The 17,885-nt window shown below is 36.2% G+C and overlaps 2 protein-coding genes across 2 annotated transcripts; one reads left to right on the top strand and one right to left on the bottom strand.

Moving 5' to 3' along the window:
* Positions 1 to 5,385: 5,385 nt before the first annotated feature.
* On the top strand, positions 5,386 to 8,904 carry LOC134271204 (uncharacterized protein K02A2.6-like). Its single transcript, XM_062753450.1, has one exon. It carries the CDS (start codon positions 5,386 to 5,388, stop codon positions 8,902 to 8,904), a length of 3,519 nt encoding a protein of 1,172 aa, XP_062609434.1.
* Positions 8,905 to 10,646: 1,742 nt separating this feature from the next.
* Positions 10,647 to 12,000, bottom strand: LOC134271198 (uncharacterized). Its single transcript, XM_062753443.1, has 3 exons — positions 11,746 to 12,000; positions 11,264 to 11,609; positions 10,647 to 10,971 (listed from the first exon to the last, which is right to left on the bottom strand). Exons 1-3 carry the CDS (start codon positions 11,998 to 12,000, stop codon positions 10,682 to 10,684), a joined length of 891 nt encoding a protein of 296 aa, XP_062609427.1. The 3' UTR covers positions 10,647 to 10,681.
* Positions 12,001 to 17,885: the final 5,885 nt, after the last annotated feature.

Raw genomic sequence — 17,885 nt, 5'->3', positions numbered from 1 at the left:
ATACTGGATTGATTTGGGCTTATTCTCTATCCAGAGTGCTCAGGTGAGCGATGTGGCCAATGGGCCTCTTATTAAATAGCCTTTTATATTTTAGACACGTTAAAATGATATCTTTATTTTCATAGTATGTTGTGCTGTGCATTCCCATTTATAAGTGAGATGGAATTTTCAAAGTTCAGATTTTCATATATCCTTGGTATATACATGTAAAATGATCATTGAAGAAGGTACCTCTTGTGAACAAAATCGACAATCCAATCAAGTTCTGCGATAAGTGTAGTGAAATGAAACTAAACTGAACTACATGTAGGCCCTACACCGGTATTATTATTTTTTTTAGCCAAAATATATCAAATGTTATTTCTATGAGGGTTGTTTAATAAATTATGTCTTCGGTGTTTTGAAAGAACCATAAAACACGTGTTTAATTGCTCTCTTTAAAAAACACATGTCTGTAACATTTTTATCCAATTCTGAGAATAGACTTAAGTCAAAATTTTGATTCTGAATAACTTTTTTATTACATAGATATAACAATTTTATTGAACATATATTCCATAAAATTTGCATCTGTGTATAATACTCAAATTCCAACCAACGATACAAATTTAATTTTTAGGTCACCTGAGTAAACTCAGGTGACCTATTGCTATCTGTTTTCGTCCGGCGTTGTGTGTTGTGTGTCGTGCGTTAACATTTGAACATTTTCATCTTCTTCTCTGCAACCACTGAACCAATTTCAACCAAATTTGGCACAAAGCATTTATGGGTAAAGGGGAACAAAAATTGTGAATTTCATGGTCCCTGCCCCCCTGGGGCCTGGGGGGTGGGGCAAAAACCACTAAAATTAATGCAATCTTTAAAAATCTTCTTCTTTACTCCTGGACATCAAGCAGTCAAACTGTTTGCATGATTATAATCAGCATTGAGTCCTCTACCAAAATTGTGAAATTCATGGCCCCTGGGTCAGGGGTTCTAGTGCTAGGGCGGGGCTAAATAAGTATATAGTGAAAATGCATTATTTCTTTTAAAATCTTCTTCTCTACTACTGGGTATTAAATAAACCAACTAACTACATAGTTATGATTAGCAAGAGTGCTTCTACTAAAAGTGTGAATTTTATGGCCCCAGGGTCAGGGGTTCTGGTGTTAGGGTGGGGCTCTTTAGATTATATAGTGAAAATACATGAATTCTTTAAAGATCTTTTTCTCTGCTCCTGGGTACTAAATAAGCTAACTAAGTGCATAGTTTTGATAAACAAGAGTGCCTCTACCAAAATTGTGAATTTTATGACCCCAGGGTCAGGGGTTCTGGTGTTAGGGTGGGGCTCTATTGATTATAGATAGTGAAAATACATGAATTCTTTGAAAATCTTCTTCTCTGCTCCTGGATACTAAATAAGCTAACTAAGTGCATAGTTTTGATAAACAAGAGTGCCTCTACCAAAATTGTGAATTTTATGACCCCAGGGTCAGGAGTTCTGGTGTTAGGGTGGGGCTCTATTGATTATAGATAGTGAAAATACATGAATTCTTTGAAAATCTTCTTCTCTGCTCCTGGGTATTAAAAAAGCTAACTAAGTGCATAGTTATGATGAGCAAGAGTGCTTCTACCAAAATTGTGAATTTTATGACCCGAGGGTCAGGGGTTCTGGTGTTAGGGCGGGGCTCTATAGATTATATAGTGAAAATACATGAATTCTTTGAAAATCTTCTTCTCTGCTCCTGGGTATTAAATAAGCTAACTAAGTGCATAGTTATGATGAGTAAGAGTGCTTCTACCAAAATTGTGAATTTTATGGCCCCAGGTCAGGGGTTCTGGTGTTAGGGTGGGGCTCTTTTGATTATATAGTGAAAATACATGAATTCTTTGAAAGAAAAATTCTTCTCTGCTCCTAGGAATGAAATAAATTAATTACATAGTTATGACGAGCAAGAATACCTCTTCCAAAATTTTGATTTTATGGCCCTAGGGTCAGGGAATCTAGTGTTAGGGCGGGGCTCTATTGATTATATAGTGAAAATACATTAAATCTTTGAAAGTATTCTTCTCTGCTCCTGGGTATTTAGCAGATGAACTACCTATATAGTTATGATGAGCAAGGGCGCTAATCTTCCAGAATTGTGAATTTCAAGGCCCCAGGGTCAGGGGTACCATAGGGGGGGGGGACTGTACTTATATACTGAAACTGGATGAATTGTTTGAAATCTGCTCCTTGGTATTAATCAAATATTTTTGGAAAGCAAGGGTGCCTTTTCAAAAATTGTGCAATGTGTGTATCTAGGCTTAAAGGGTCAGGGGTTCATGTGTGATAGGGGCATTACTGATTATTGCTGAATATTACTGATTACTTGAAATGCATTTTTTGTTCCCCTACCCTGCCTATTATGGGTATTAAGTAGTGTTGGCAAATCGTACTATTTTTAGTAACCGGTTACTCGCTTAATCTTCCGATCGAATACCCGGTTACTCGGATGTTTTTTTTTTTAATAGTTTCCGTGTTTATTATCAATTTCATTCTTTTACTTATTGGTAGAAATAAACCACAAATGTAACGTATATGAATACAAACTCAAAGAAACCCACACACATTATTTTCGAAGAATATTTATTTTAAATGTTACTTGAAACGGGCAGTCTGTTTATGTTTGAGAATATAATTTTATCAACGAATGAGGACAAACGATTTTGCAACTTTGTGATAAAATTTTCTGTCATAGATAAAATGCGTTCTTCGAGCAAGAATGGATAGCCGGGTTTATTTTTGTCCGAAATATGTTCAATCTAAGGTGATTAAAAATATTTGTAGTTCCACCCGTATACTTCGATTCACAATAATTTGCATCCAACAGATTTCGAGGGTGAACCAATTTGAGCCAGCCGTTGTTTAACAATATTTATACGCTTTAGATATTTGTGGCGGCATCTTCTTAAAGAATGTCCCTCTGACTAACATAGGTCTAATGAGGTAATTATAATTCAGGTCTTCAAAACGCGTACCCCTGGCAATTAAAGTCATCAATTAAACTAATCAAAACACACCGATCTTATTTGTGAACCACAAGAACAAGACTAACGGTAAATTAAATTAGGGAAATGTGTCAATATACATCTACAAATAATTTAAGAATAATAATATTTTATACGTATTTACTCAGAAAAATGTCTTTTTGTCCGAGTAACCGAATAGCAGTTTTACTAACCGATACTCGCATCGTTCGACGGTCAACCGGTTAACCGGGTACTCGTTGCCAACACTAGTATTAAGTAAACAAACTAACTAAGCAACTGCTAAGTGTATTGTTATGATGATCAATGGTGCCTCTTTCAAAATTGTGAATAGCATAGCATCTGGCTTAAAACATGAATCAAATTCAATCACTGGAAAGTTGTTGCATAATGCTCAGGTGACCTGTAAGGCCCATGGGCCTCTTGTTTTTAGCTCTACTGGTCATTGACCAGAAGAACTTATGCGACAGTAATGCGTCCGGCGTCCGTCCGTCTGTCTGTCTGTAAACATTTTTTTTAAAATGCTACTTCTCCTTCAGCTTTGGTCTGATTTCAATATTACTTGGCACACAAGTAGACTACACTAAGATACATAATTCTGTTTATCGGTTTTAAATTTCGTTTAACGGTGTTGCTGTGGTTACTAAAAATAGAAATTTCTGTGAAATTGTTTCAAAATGCTACTCCTCCTACAGTTTTGGTCTAATTTCAATATAACTTGGTACACAAGTAGACTGCACAAAGAAACATATTTCTGTATATCGGTTTTTGATTTCGTTGAACGGTGTTGGTGTGGTTACTAAAAATAGAAATTTCTGTGAAATTGTTTCAAAATGCTACTTCTTCTACATTTTTAGTCTGATTTCAATATTACTTGGCACACAAGTAGACTACACTAAGATACATAATTCTGTGCATCGGTTTTTGATTTCGATGAACAGTGTTGCCGTGGTTACTAAAAATAGAATTTTCTGTGATCCTACTTCTACAGTTTTAGTCTGATTTCAATATAACTTGTCTAAATTTTCTCTCAGTGTACGGCCATGGGGTTTGATCGCCAAGATCGGTAGTAATGATTGATGCCTATTTCATTATAATTGCGGGTCACCTGCTCATGTGTCTATAAGACAAACATTGGTTGTTTTAAACATCACATATTTCAGTGAACATTACTTTGGGATTCTTACCATGCTTTACAGCAGCTTTAATTACGCTTCTTCTTCACTTGCGTTAACTGTTTCTTTACCATTCATTTTTGATGCAGTGTCTCGAATCGAATAGCCCTTTTTTCCAGCTTCTTACAATGAAAGTATAAAATAAAAGGTGGTCAAATAAATGATTATCAGTATATTAAAAATTCAATCATGAGAGAATGCCAAGGTTAATGTCATATGATTTCTACGTCGTATGTCATAGAGTTAAGGACATAATTTATTGAACAGCCTGTAACAGTATTCTGTATGAATTAATGACTACTCCCTAATTATCACTATCATTGTACAATAACACCTCCCCTTGTCACGTGGTTAATAAAGTGGACGCCATGCCAGAAAGCCATGCTTGTTTTTACTTCAACTTGTAGCATCTTCTATTGATTCAGTACATCGTGAAACATGGTGTCAGAAGTATTTAATGAATCCTTGTGGTGAGTCATACGTCTTGATCGCCCGTCATTTGTTTATATTGCTCCAAATATTAAAGAATCTACCCGATTTCTGTTTGGACCGAATTTCCTCTGTTGTGCAGAACCATGCCTGTAGAGAATGAGCAAGTTGAAGCGGCGCCAGCTGCAGTAAATCTTTTTTCTATGAACATTCCATTCCCAAAGCCCATAGATTTGAAAGGTGACCTCGCCTTTAACTGGAAACATTTCAAACGAGTGTGGGAAAATTATGAGATTGCTACGGGGTTAAGGGAAAGAGATTCCGAACTTCGGTGTGCAACATTCCTCACTTGTTTAGGATCAGATGGGTTACATGTTGTGGATGGACTAAAATTTGATTCAGATGAAGACAAAAAGAATATTGATAAGGTTATTACCGCACTTGACACTTACTGTGTAGGTCAAACCAACGTCATATATGAGCGTTACACGTTTAACTGTAGAAATCAGGAACAGTCAGAACTTATAGATGCATATGTTGCAGAATTGCATACACTAGTGAAAACATGTAAATTCGGGGACATGGAGGATGAGATGATAAGGGATCGCATTGTTATCGGAGTTCGAGATAACCATACCCGTAAAAAGTTGTTACAGGAGAAGAATCTAGACCTTCGATTCAGCGTTGCATAGATATATGCCGTTCGAATGAGAAATCTGAATCTCAGCTCAAGTCTATTGCAGATGTTCACCATGTCAAGGTCAAGCAGAAAATGAAACCAGATAATCGTGGTAAGACTGAGAAACGTAGAGACACACAATCTATACCAACCATTCAGTCATGTCGATACTGTGGGAGAACACATCCGCGCAGTCGAGAGAAATGCCCAGCGTTTGGACAGACTTGCAACTCGTGTGGTGAGCAGAACCATTTCGAAAGGAAGTGTCCTAACAAAGAGCCTCCTAGAGCAAAACACCGTGAAAAACGTCGTGGTACATGGAATCGCAGAAAGTCACAAGTTCATGATATAAAGACCCATGAAAGCGACTCATCTGATGAACTCGTTCTCGTAATTGAACAAGTGCACTCACTTTCATCGAAACGTCATACAGCTGTAATGAATATCCAGGACAAATATGTGGAGTTCCAATTGGACAATGGATCTACAGCTAATATCTTACCTGCTCATGTGTACGTGCGTCTCACAGCTGACAAGGAATTTCAGAATCTGAAGAAAACTGATGTTACCCTACAGATGTACAACAAAACTGAAACTAAAGCCTTGGGCACCATCAGGATGTCTGTTCGAAATCCGTGCAATCGAAAAAAGTACAATCTAGAATTCGTCATTGTACCAGGCCAAGAACTACATTGTATTTTGGGTAAACGAGCTATTGAAGGAATGGAACTTATTACTGTGCATACAGACAAATTCCTCACAAAGACACAAGTTCAGAATGACGTCATTTCGCAGATTGACATTAAAGAAGAAATTAATGAGAAGTATGCAAATGTGTTCAAGGATCTAGGAAAACTGGACGGTAAGCTTCATTTGGAGGTCAAGGACAGTGTGCGACCTGTACAGTTACCGCCTCGGAAAATTCCATTAGCCTTGAAACCAAAAGTGAAAGAAGAGCTAAACAGACTGGAGAAGTTAGGAGTCATTAAACCAGTAGACACACCGACTGACTGGGTATCTGCCTTAGTGGTGGCTCCTAAACGCAATGGTGACATTCGCCTATGTATTGATCCGAAACCCCTCAACGAGGCATTAATGCGGAACCATTACCCAACACCTACTATTGAGGATATTTTACCTGACTTGCATCAAGCTCGTATTTTCTCCATTGTTGACGCAAAAGATGGGTTTTGGCACATTGAGCTCGACAGTGAAAGCAGCTATCTAACTACATTTGCTACACCATGGGGCAAATATCGCTGGTTGAGGATGCCATTTGGAATCTCGGTAGCACCTGAGGAGTTCCAAAGGAGAATGGACGACGCCTTAAGTGGTATTCCAGGCATCAGACCTATACATGATGATGTGCTAATTTATGGCTGTGGTGAGACAGACGAAGAAGCTGAAAGGGACCATGATGTGAAATTTCGAGCCTTAATGCAGAGATGCATGGAGAGAAACATAAGGCTTAACCAGAGTAAGATGAAACTTAAGCTCACATCAGTTACTTATCTGGGATATGTGATCAGCAAGGATGGGTTGAGTGTTGACCCACAGAAACTCAAGGCGATACATGAGATGCCTACCCCAGAAGACAAGGCAGGAATTCAGAGATTATTGGGAATGACAAATTTTGTGCAACGTTTTGCACCGCAGTTGTCCGAGATAACAAGTCCACTTAGAGATCTTCTAAAAGCAGAGACTCACTTTGCATGGGATCCGGATATCCATGGACAAGCACTTGACAAGGTCAAGGACACATTATCTCGTGCACCTGTTCTCAAATTTTTTGATGCCAAGAAGAAACTGACTTTGCAGTGTGATGCTTCTTCTACTGGACTAGGCGCATGCCTTATGCAAGAAAATCATCCTATCGCATATGCTTCACGTTCGCTGACAGCCACCGAACAAAATTATGCACAGATAGAAAAAGAGACTTTAGCCGCAGTGTTTGGCATGGAACATTTCGAGAATTACACATATGGACGGCATGTTAATATACAGTCTGACCATAAACCCCTGGAAATCATTGTACGTAAAAACCTTCACAGTGCACCCAAGCGTCTTCAGCGAATGCTATTAAGACTGCAGAAATTTGACTACAGCATTGAGTACAAAAAGGGCACAGAGATGTATTTTGCTGACACCTTAAGTAGGGCCTATCTTATCACTGATTCTGATTCAGTTGAGGAGAACATGCATGACATACACAGCATCAACCACCGCACCTACTTAGCAATATCTGAGGAACGATATTCACAGATAAAGGAAGCTACAGAAAGGGATGACTCTCTACAGTTATTGAAGAAGATCATACTTGAGGGATGGCCTGATTCGTCAAAGGAAGTCCACCCTGATATACAAGTGTATTTTCCATTTAGAGAGGAGTTAGTCGTTCAAAATGGTGTCATCTACAAGGCCGAGCGAGTTGTTGTACCTAAATCTATCACACAAAGTATAGTGCAGCGTATACATAACTCTCATATTGGTATCCAAGGGTGTATCCGTCGTGCCCAGGACTATGTCTACTGGCCAAATATGTCGAAGGACATTGAATCGTACATTGGTCAATGTGCTGCATGTAATACTTACCAGGATGATCAACAGAAGGAACCTATGATCAGCCATGAGATTCCTGCTCGTCCGTGGCAAACCATAGGATGTGATCTTTTTGAATGTGAAGGCAAAGATTACCTCATACTCGCAGACTATTATTCAGATTACTTTGAGGTGGAAAGACTTCATAGTAAAACAGGAAGTTCGATCATTCGCATGATGAAATCGCAATTCGCACGTCATGGAATTCCAGATCGAGTAATATCAGACAATGGACCGCCATTTGGAAGCCGGGAGTTTGCAGAGTTCAGTAAAAGCTACGAATTTGAGCACGTTACATCATCGCCCAGATATGCGCAATCTAATGGCAAGGCGGAGAACTCTGTAAAGATTGCCAAACGACTTATTCACAAGTGTGTAATGGACGGAAAAGATCCATTCTTGGCGCTCCTGGATCTACGCAATACGCCTACTCAAGGAATAGGCTACTCACCTGCACAACGAATCTTTGGTAGACGCACTAAGACACTATTACCAGTAGCGGAACATCTACTCAGACCACGTTATGCTGACCGCACCAGGGAAAAACTCTTTGAACGCAAGGAACGTCAGACATACTACTATAATCGAGGAGCTAAGGAACTAAAACCCTTATCAGAAGGAGATATTGTTCGCATCAGACCTACAGGAAATGAAAAAGGATGGAAAAAAGCATTTGTTCAGGAACGGAGTGATGTCAGATCGTACAAAGTGAGAACTGAGGATGGACATGTATACAGACGCAATCGACGTCATCTCCGATTTAGTCGAGAACCATTCCGTCCTGATCATGAAAATTCAGAGCCTGAAGCGCTGACTGACCAATCACAGCACAATGATGATCCAGTTTCTACAATAGGCAGTAGTGAACCAAGTCCAGCTCCACCAATATCAGAGCTACGCAATACATTAGATTCCGCACCTGTTCAGTGTCCAAAGCAACCAGTCTCTTCAAGTCCGATGAAGACACACAGTGGTCGTGTAGTTGTAAAACCAATGCGTTATCGTGATGTGTAGGACATAGGTAGATAGTGAAAGAGGTAACAATAACTCCTCGTCTACCTATTTCTAAGTTTAGCTTAGAACTTTATGTTAATCATTGCATTGTACTTGTTGAGTTAAGACTGTTTGTATGTTTAGTTTGCATAGGAAGACTGTGTTAAGGGCATAATAATCCCTAGTCTCCCTAACAGGGCAAATAGCCTTGCATTTGATTATTTGGTTGTCAGTCTTGATTGTCATTAATCAAATCTTAATTTCTCATTCTATGATGTAATGATGCATGTTGAATGTATAACAATGTTTTTGTTTAAAGTTTAATAGTTATTTGATCATGGTCTTCAAACACTGAAATGGACAATAATTCAAAGACGGTAAAGTTTCGGTATTAGCAGAAATCTGTAAACTTAACATTTTAAAGAAAGGGGGATGTAACAGTATTCTGTATGAATTAATGACTACTCCCTAATTATCACTATCATTGTACAATAACACCTCCCCTTGTCACGTGGTTAATAAAGTGGACGCCATGCCAGAAAGCCATGCTTGTTTTTACTTCAACTTGTAGCATCTTCTATTGATTCAGTACATCGTGAAACACAGCCCTCGTAGCAATATATCTTTATCACCTGCATATGGAGTTTATGTCTATGTACGTCTCTAAACGAGACAAGCTTTTAACAAATAAGCTGATATTATACGGGTATCAAAATCCCTGTTTAAAATCTGCATTTATCAAATTCTATGGTTGATACAATGATCGTGTAAGGAAATACAGTCTATAAATGTTGACTGAATTTTTTCATATAATTTTAAGACCATTATTTGCGAGACATTACATAGACATACTAGTACTGAATTGTCTATATATTTTTCCGTCTCCCCGAACATGACAAGGAGCACATGGCGATTGTGATCAATCGAAAGGAGATACTTATTCTTCTATGGCAAGATCATTTTCATCGTCTAAATTGTTTTAATTCAAGTAGGTGTAGATACAATATACAGAATAAAAATATACATACATGTGATTACCTTTATACTTTCCAGTATAATTTTACAATATTAAGTTCACTGAAGCTAGTTTTTTGCGCACAATTATAACCTTTTATAAACCGTATCATATCCATATTAAAATAACACAAACACCAGGTTTGGTGGATAAATTTGTCATTTATTATACGTACATGTAAAAATAATGACACATAATTAAAAGATGAATTAGATAAAGAGCTAGCTAGGAGATCAATCTTACACATTGCATCAGTGAAAAAGTTATATGTAAAGTTTTATACAAAGCATTATTTGATCTCCCTAACCTACTAAATTACATTTAGAAAAACCAAATTAAAAACCCACTATCCAAAAAATAACAATGAGCAAAAATGGTGACAGACAAAAAATATCCAAAGTACAAGCATGCAAAAGAAACGATAATTATTCTACTAAAATTAATAAAAGTACTGTAAACTCATTTACTGCGTTACTGAACTTATACAATTCTAAATAAAGAACACAGCAAGAACAATGCATACAACAATTTATCGGTTAAGCTAGATTTTAAAACATATGTAAATCTACATATTCTATATGGCTAAAAGAAAAAATAACATTTTTTATAGCCACTAACTTACTGAGTATCATTCATTTTCTTTTTATTTTCCCAAAATGGAGGATGAAGATTATTATGTAAAGTCTACTTGCAGAAATTCTTCAAAATTGTTGTTACATTTCAATGAACAGACACAAGTTACTTGAATTCAAGATTAATTCAAGTGACAGTTTGATATGTTGTTTATATATTGACTGTGTCCATATCACTCTTACGAATCGTCGGAGCTTGGGCAGATTCATGTTTACGTGGCATATCTCTGAGGTTTTTATCCACAGAGCCCACGAACTCCAGAGTACTTCGTTTGTCCTCGTACTTCTTAAAGAAAGCCTCTCCATGACCGGCCGTGTCTTTGGTGTACCAATACCTCCCACATTTTGATCGATAGTAAATTCTTCCTTTATACTTCTTCACTTCCGGTGCTTCCTTTTTGATTTTTTTCAACATTTTGCTTCCATCGGGGTCATCATCATCTATGAAAACATGCATTTTGCATTCAAAGTTTTAGGAAACAAAATGGTATAAGATTCAACATGTGTACGTTACTTATATTGACAGTAACAAAAGGTTTTTTAAAACATTGTTTTTTCTAGAATGAGTTTTAAGATGATAAATTTACTCAAACATGAATTAAAAAAAAAAAAAAAACTCTGACGCAATGAAAAAATATCACAGGGTTGTAAAATCTTTCGAGATAGGTGTTCATAAAAAAACCATTGGCTTAAAAATACTATTACAGACAATTTTACCCGGCCCAAAACTTACCATCATCGCCTCCACTTCCATTTCCACCTCCTCCCCTACTTCCTCCCCAACCCCCTCTTCCGGATACACCAGATGGCTCTGAACTTCTGTGCCGTTCGGAATGTGAACCTCTGTGTTGCCTTCCCTGCAGAACAACGTTCTTAAATTCGCGGAAGTCTTCCCAGGGGCAGATTGATGGATTCAGCTCCTTTGCTTTTAGAAAACTCTCTTGGGCCCTGGAGTCATTTCCATTTACAATGTCACACTGGCTTGATCCAAGATATGCCACTGTAAACGTAGTGGATATCTCCAAGGCTTTTGTTGCACCAGTGATACCACGGTTCTCCCCTTTCCCCGTTTGATTTCCCTAGACTCACGGCTTTTTCAAGATATTGGCGCGCCTTATCATTTTCATTCTGATGATAACATTGGGTCCCAAGCTCACCCCAGGCTTCTGCGCAGTTAGGAAATTTGTTAACAGTGGAAATAAGAACCGATTTTACCCGAGCCCCGTTACCATAGATATTCTCCAAATGGGCCTCAGCCAAGTATTTTCTGGGTGGTCTAGTTACCCTCACAGCGGTTTCGAAATCTGCTTTCGCTTTGTCGTTTTCTCCTATTATACTGTAAGCACGACCACGCCAAGTTAGAGCTGTATAATCGTTTGGATGCTGCGTCAGATATTGAGTAAAACACGGCACAGATCCGGCTTTGTTGCAGCTAGAGAAAACCGAGATTCCTTGAGCCAAGACAGACATTACTTTATACGTTCAACAGAACCTAAAATGGGAATCCCTTATCTAGTTTCCTAAAATAAATCCATGTCATCTTTTATAACAAAAGTAAATACAATAAAGTCTATTTACAGATTAAAAATCAATTTGTATTAAAGCTATCATTATTGGATGGCCGAATGTAACTGTTATTCGCGTAGTAAATGTTCTTTTGTGTTGGCATATTAGTACATCGTGCATGCAAGATATAATGTAACCATATCAAAAATATGTCGATAAAAACTGTACATGCAAGATGATCACATTCACTTGCAAGGTGCTAATATTTTAAGGGAATCTGTTCTTAATATGGGTAAATCTAATTTTTTAACGCCAGCATACCAGACATCATTTTATTACAGTAATATGCAACATGTGGTTCTTAATAATTATTATACCCCCCGCTTGAAAAGCGGGAGGGTATATAGTAATCGTTAATTCCGTCCGTCCGTCTGTACGTCCGTCCGTCCTTCTGTCCGTCTGTTACACTTTTGGGTACCAATCTCTTATCCGCAACTCCTCTCATACCATGGAATGGAATTTGATGAAACTTTCAGAGAATCTTTATTGCATATTGCCATTGTGCACCTCCTATTTTACTTTTTGATCCGACACTTATTTTGGGTTTCCCGGCCACAGCAAAACATGGACTTTGCAATTATAGCTATATGGAAGCGGGGGGCATCATTTAGTGAGCTCATCGCTCACAATTCCTCTAGTTTATGTAAGCATGCGATATTATTTCGCATTGGACAAGTACATATACATTTTTAAAATGAGACTAAATCTTGAATATACAGTTTAGTCTATTATTTTATCTCTAGAATTTATTGAAATGCATGTGTGTATTCTTGCCGTTGATTGACTAATATTTCCATTTCTAATTTTTTTCTCTCTGTGATAACTGTTTGAAAGTTGGGGGAAATTATTTCTTGATAATTCTGCCGGCATGTAAATTAGGCAGGTCGATAAGTCATAAGCTAAGGAGGCCTGATACGCATGCAAATCTCGTGCGCATCTGTCTCTGTGTCTGACGCTAAGGAGGCCAAATATGCATGAAAATCTCGTGCGGCTGCCTTTGTGTTTGACGTCAGTGTGCGAGGACTATATTGAAATTGGCATGGAAGTCCTTGTGTAATTTAAATCTATTAGTCTACATTTTTAATTTCTAAGTCTACAATTTTATTTCACAATGAAATGGAAATATAAGGAATCACTGTCTAGTTTTGAGAGTATGCCAGGGACATCAACAATAGTGGGAAACATGGGATAATTTTAGCATAACGGGCTTCCGTGTTTCCCACTATTGTTGATGCCCTGGCATACTCTCAAAACTAGACAGTGATTCCTTAAGAATATAGCAGCATATACGATATGTACGAAAACCTACAAGGGTCAAATTAGAAAATGAAGAAAAAAAAAAATTAAGTCGTAATAACGACTTTTTATCTCGTAATAACGACTTTTTATCTCGCTATTATGACTTTTATCTCGTTACTGTGGTTTCATTAATATTCGTGGGCATCAATTTTCGTGGATTTAGTAAAAATCACAGTTTCGTAAATACGTAAATTCGTGGATAATGGTCCTCACAGACAAAAAAGTGTCTATATTTTCATTTTTTTTCTTTCGTCGTTATGCATTAGCGGGAACATTGTGCCATTTACAATGTTAGGATACGTAGATATATTTTAAGAAATTTAAATTACTAACAGGAGAAAACTCTTTATCTATTTATTTATTTATCCCCATTGGCTTTTCAAAAGTCGGAACCTTCAACAGTGAATTATTCCTTTAATTCGCAAGTGTGGAATACGGATAAAAATTATGATCGCAAGTGTGGAAAACGGACGTAATTAAGTTGCAAGAGGATATTAAAAGTAACAACAATTAGTTTTATTTCAATTCACAAAATGGCGTTAGTTACTTATTTTTACATGCACGACGTGTTTCGGGACTTGACAAAGACATCCAGACCCCTTGTTTGAAGATCTCGGAACAAACACATTCACGTGCGATCATGCGCGATGGGTACAACATCCGCTTAAACAAGTAATACGAACGACAATAATTCAGCCATGAATGACAGGACTTTCGCAGCATACAATACATGTATACTCATTACCTCATGTATAACAAAAATATGTTTCTAAGCAAACATAAAATTCAAATAGCATTAAATTGTGTTGATAATTTGTATGAATTTAGTATGTTTTTAACGGCAGAGATTAATAAATTATCTCTATCAGATTTTTTGTGTAACGGTAATTTGTTGTTTTCACTGTACAGGTGATAATTGGGGTTTGTATGGCACGCCGATTGGTTCAAAATTATTTTCTGCACAACGATCACGATTTTATACACAAGCTAGAAGAAAAATATACACGAGTAGAATAAAAATGCACGTATCGGTAAAAATTGCACATAGTTTAAAAGATTTTTACACAAACATAACGAAAAATACACGAATCCGAATTTTTTTACTCGATTAAAGGGTTTAATATGCATAAACAAAAATCGAAAATTGCACGAGCAGAGGAAACTAAAAATTACACAAACAATTTTACTGCGCATACAGCTGCGCATATCATTACTATGCACATAGAATATTCATAGTGTTCTTGGTTTTCTGTACTCTTTATCTCATCACGTATGCTAAGCTGAATGTTATCGAGAATGGAAGTTGCTTTTTTACAATCCGATTTCGAATGAAGTGTTTCCATCTGATCTATGCGAGAGTATTTAAAAGCTTTTTGAAAATACTATGAATTTCTTATATTGACCGAGGTCAAGGATGTATTATATGATGCCGGACAAAAATTGTAACAAGAAGGAATCGGTACATTATTTAGTGCTACAATGCGGGGTTAAAAAAAAGTACCATTCAGTATGATGCACTCGACTCCAAACTAAAAGTACCTAACGATGAACTACAGTACGGCTGACAAGGCTCTTGATTTAAAAAAATCATTTGAGGAGATTTTTTCCCCATTTCGGAATAGGAAATTAAATATTCAGTTGGCTGGATATATACAAATGTGCACATTTTAAATTTAAAAAGTGAGGATTACCTTAGATGTACACAACGTATTTTTAATGTCAAACATAAAAATATTTTATTTCTATTTACATATGTATCCAAACTTATGAAATATCCGATATCAATTTTGGTTGGATATCTGTAGCCTACTTTTTGTTATGATTTTTTCCATGATATTTCATATTTTCAGTTATAAACTTCGAAATAAAAACAAGATATTTCTTGTAAGCGTTGCCCTCATTCGCAATGGTGATTACTTGATAAATGTTTTCATTTTTAATAAAAAGGACCAGATATACTTATATACTCTATGTACATGCGCTTTTGTTTTTTGTTAATTAAATTTGTCCAAATGAAATAACAAAACTCTACTCAAATAATCCTGGCTATGGAAAAAACACATGATCAGTGGCGGACCTGGCTCTTGGATCGATTGGAGTCCCAGTATAAATTTATTTAAGTTTCAAGTCGTTGGACCATAATGACACACCAAGACTTTTAAAACATTGCTAAATACATCTACATACAATGTCATAAATAAAATGGGAATGGATACTGCAGTTTGATAATAAATGAAAAGAATATAAATCTTGTTTTATCATTCTTGAAAAATGCAAATAAATCATGTTCCAAATACAGCACAATTTTTGCAAATATTTTCAAAGAAAACAAATTCTCTTTACATTTAGAATTCGTATTCATAAAATTTTAATAATTTATTATTTCCCAAACACTAAATTTAAGTTTTTTGAAATAACACTTTTCAACCTAAATCTATGGCCATTATAACAAGAACATGACTGTATAATCATAAAATGAAATTAATCGGCAAACGGGCCTGTAGAAGTCCCCCCTCCTCCCTACTTTTTTCTGAGTATTATAGACTTTTCAACAGTAAATATTCCTTATATCCTGGTTGACCCCCTAACCTTCAATTTTTAAATGTTGTTAGGTCGAGCCCAAATTCCAGGATATGAACGGTAAATTACAATATTTATCGTTATAGTTTTAGGTTGAATTGCACTCCTGATTTCGATCGACTACTTCATGTACGCTTAAATTCATAGAAAAATAGTTCAGCTAGTAGCATCAGGAGGGGCATGTCCCTCCCCCTTTTCGTTTTTTTTTTCTTTGGCAAACATAACCTTTTTCTATCGTAAATATCCACTGAAAAGCCTCATCCCCTTTTTTGTTTGGTAGTTTAAATCTAAGTAATATATGCTTATGTGTTTCGAAAAGAAGGTGGACTATTGAAGGTGCCTCACTACCTCAACGAAATAGGATTTTCTAGTTTGGACACCCCCCCCCCCCCCCACCTTTTTTTTCGCTTTACATGCAATTAGACTTTGCAGGTAATTTGTTCAAAAAATCTAACCCCCTCCCCACTATTAAAAGTGATGCTATACCGATATTATATGTGTCTGTATATCGTAATTTTAAATTGTTTTAACTCCTTTATATGCATTTTACCTATTCAAAGCAAATTCGATAAAACATTATATATTAAGCTTAAATTCACATAACTAAAACGACTACAATTTACATACATGTACAATTTTCTACATTTACATGGATATTTATGAAATTACTACACATTGTTCAAAATTAAAGACTACATGTTCTACTTTGTCACATACATAATTATATAAAAAAAATTAATAATTATATTCGATCGTTTCAATATAAAACTTAAAGTTGCGCAATTATTTGCCTTATTTTTATTTTTTACTGTATATTTCATAAAGTTTTCTGTCAAATTCCACAACCCAGATGATCGCAACAATGCTTCAAAATCTCTGTATGAATTGTTAGTAATCATTAATCAAAAGGCATTATTGATGTGTCAAATAACTATAAATCGATTAGCGTACAGGTGTCTTTCATTCCTTCACCAGCAGGGAGGGTTCTCTCTTGTGAAAAGGTCACGCATCCACATCCTTAATTATTACCGACGTACACACAGTGGGTGGTGGAGGAGAAGAGTTTGATTTGTTGTTAACTGTCCTGTATTACATCACATGCTGTTTTTATTAATTTTATGAAGACCTTTACTATATCAATGTTTTACACTTTCAAAAGAAATTGCTATATAGACAATGATAGAGGAATGACACAATTTAAAAATCTAATAATTAAACACACATCTGGTAATATGCATCCCTTTTACGTTATGTATACATGTGTAGAATATTTTTAATCGGGGGTGTTCATATTTTAATATTTAAGATTGTGTGTAAATTTATACATGCATAAAACACATTGTACATATTCTTGAGAGTCTAGCGAATTCTAAAAGACTGAATCCTTTTTAAGAAGATTAAATAAATATTACTAACACGTTACTCATCAGGGGCGGATCCAGCAATTTTTGAAAGGGGGGGTTCCAGGGTTTTGTCCCTCTTACCCCCCCCCCCTTACACACTCTCAGGCAAAGATTCACACACACATGTATGGAAAAATACAAAATTGTGGAAAATATCTTTGTTCTACGTCCTTTTTTTCTTTGAAAAGGTACCCCAAGTCCGTATAAGAAAAATTAACACATTTAAAAAACTACTGAAGCCTTAGAATTGAATGGATTTGCAGCATTTCCGAAGAGTAGAATGGATTTTCTTAAAGAATTTGAAAATCCTTTTTGGGTTGGGTATAAAACAATGAATTAAATTTTAGTTCCTTCATAAGATTTAATTTAAAAAAAAGCGGCACCTTATTGTATATAGCCAACACAGCCAAATTAAGATCGCGGGAATCTAATATCAATTTAACCTCGCATGTTACATATTATATATAAGATATATAAAAATAAGTAGAATATTTTCTACCATTCACT

Source organism: Saccostrea cucullata, unplaced genomic scaffold (assembly GCF_032062105.1).
Source record: "Saccostrea cucullata isolate Sc308-1 unplaced genomic scaffold, CSIRO_AGI_Scuc_v1 ctg986, whole genome shotgun sequence".
Classification (NCBI taxonomy): Eukaryota; Metazoa; Mollusca; class Bivalvia; order Ostreida; family Ostreidae; genus Saccostrea; species Saccostrea cuccullata.
This window is presented reverse-complemented; position numbering and strand designations above follow the sequence as displayed.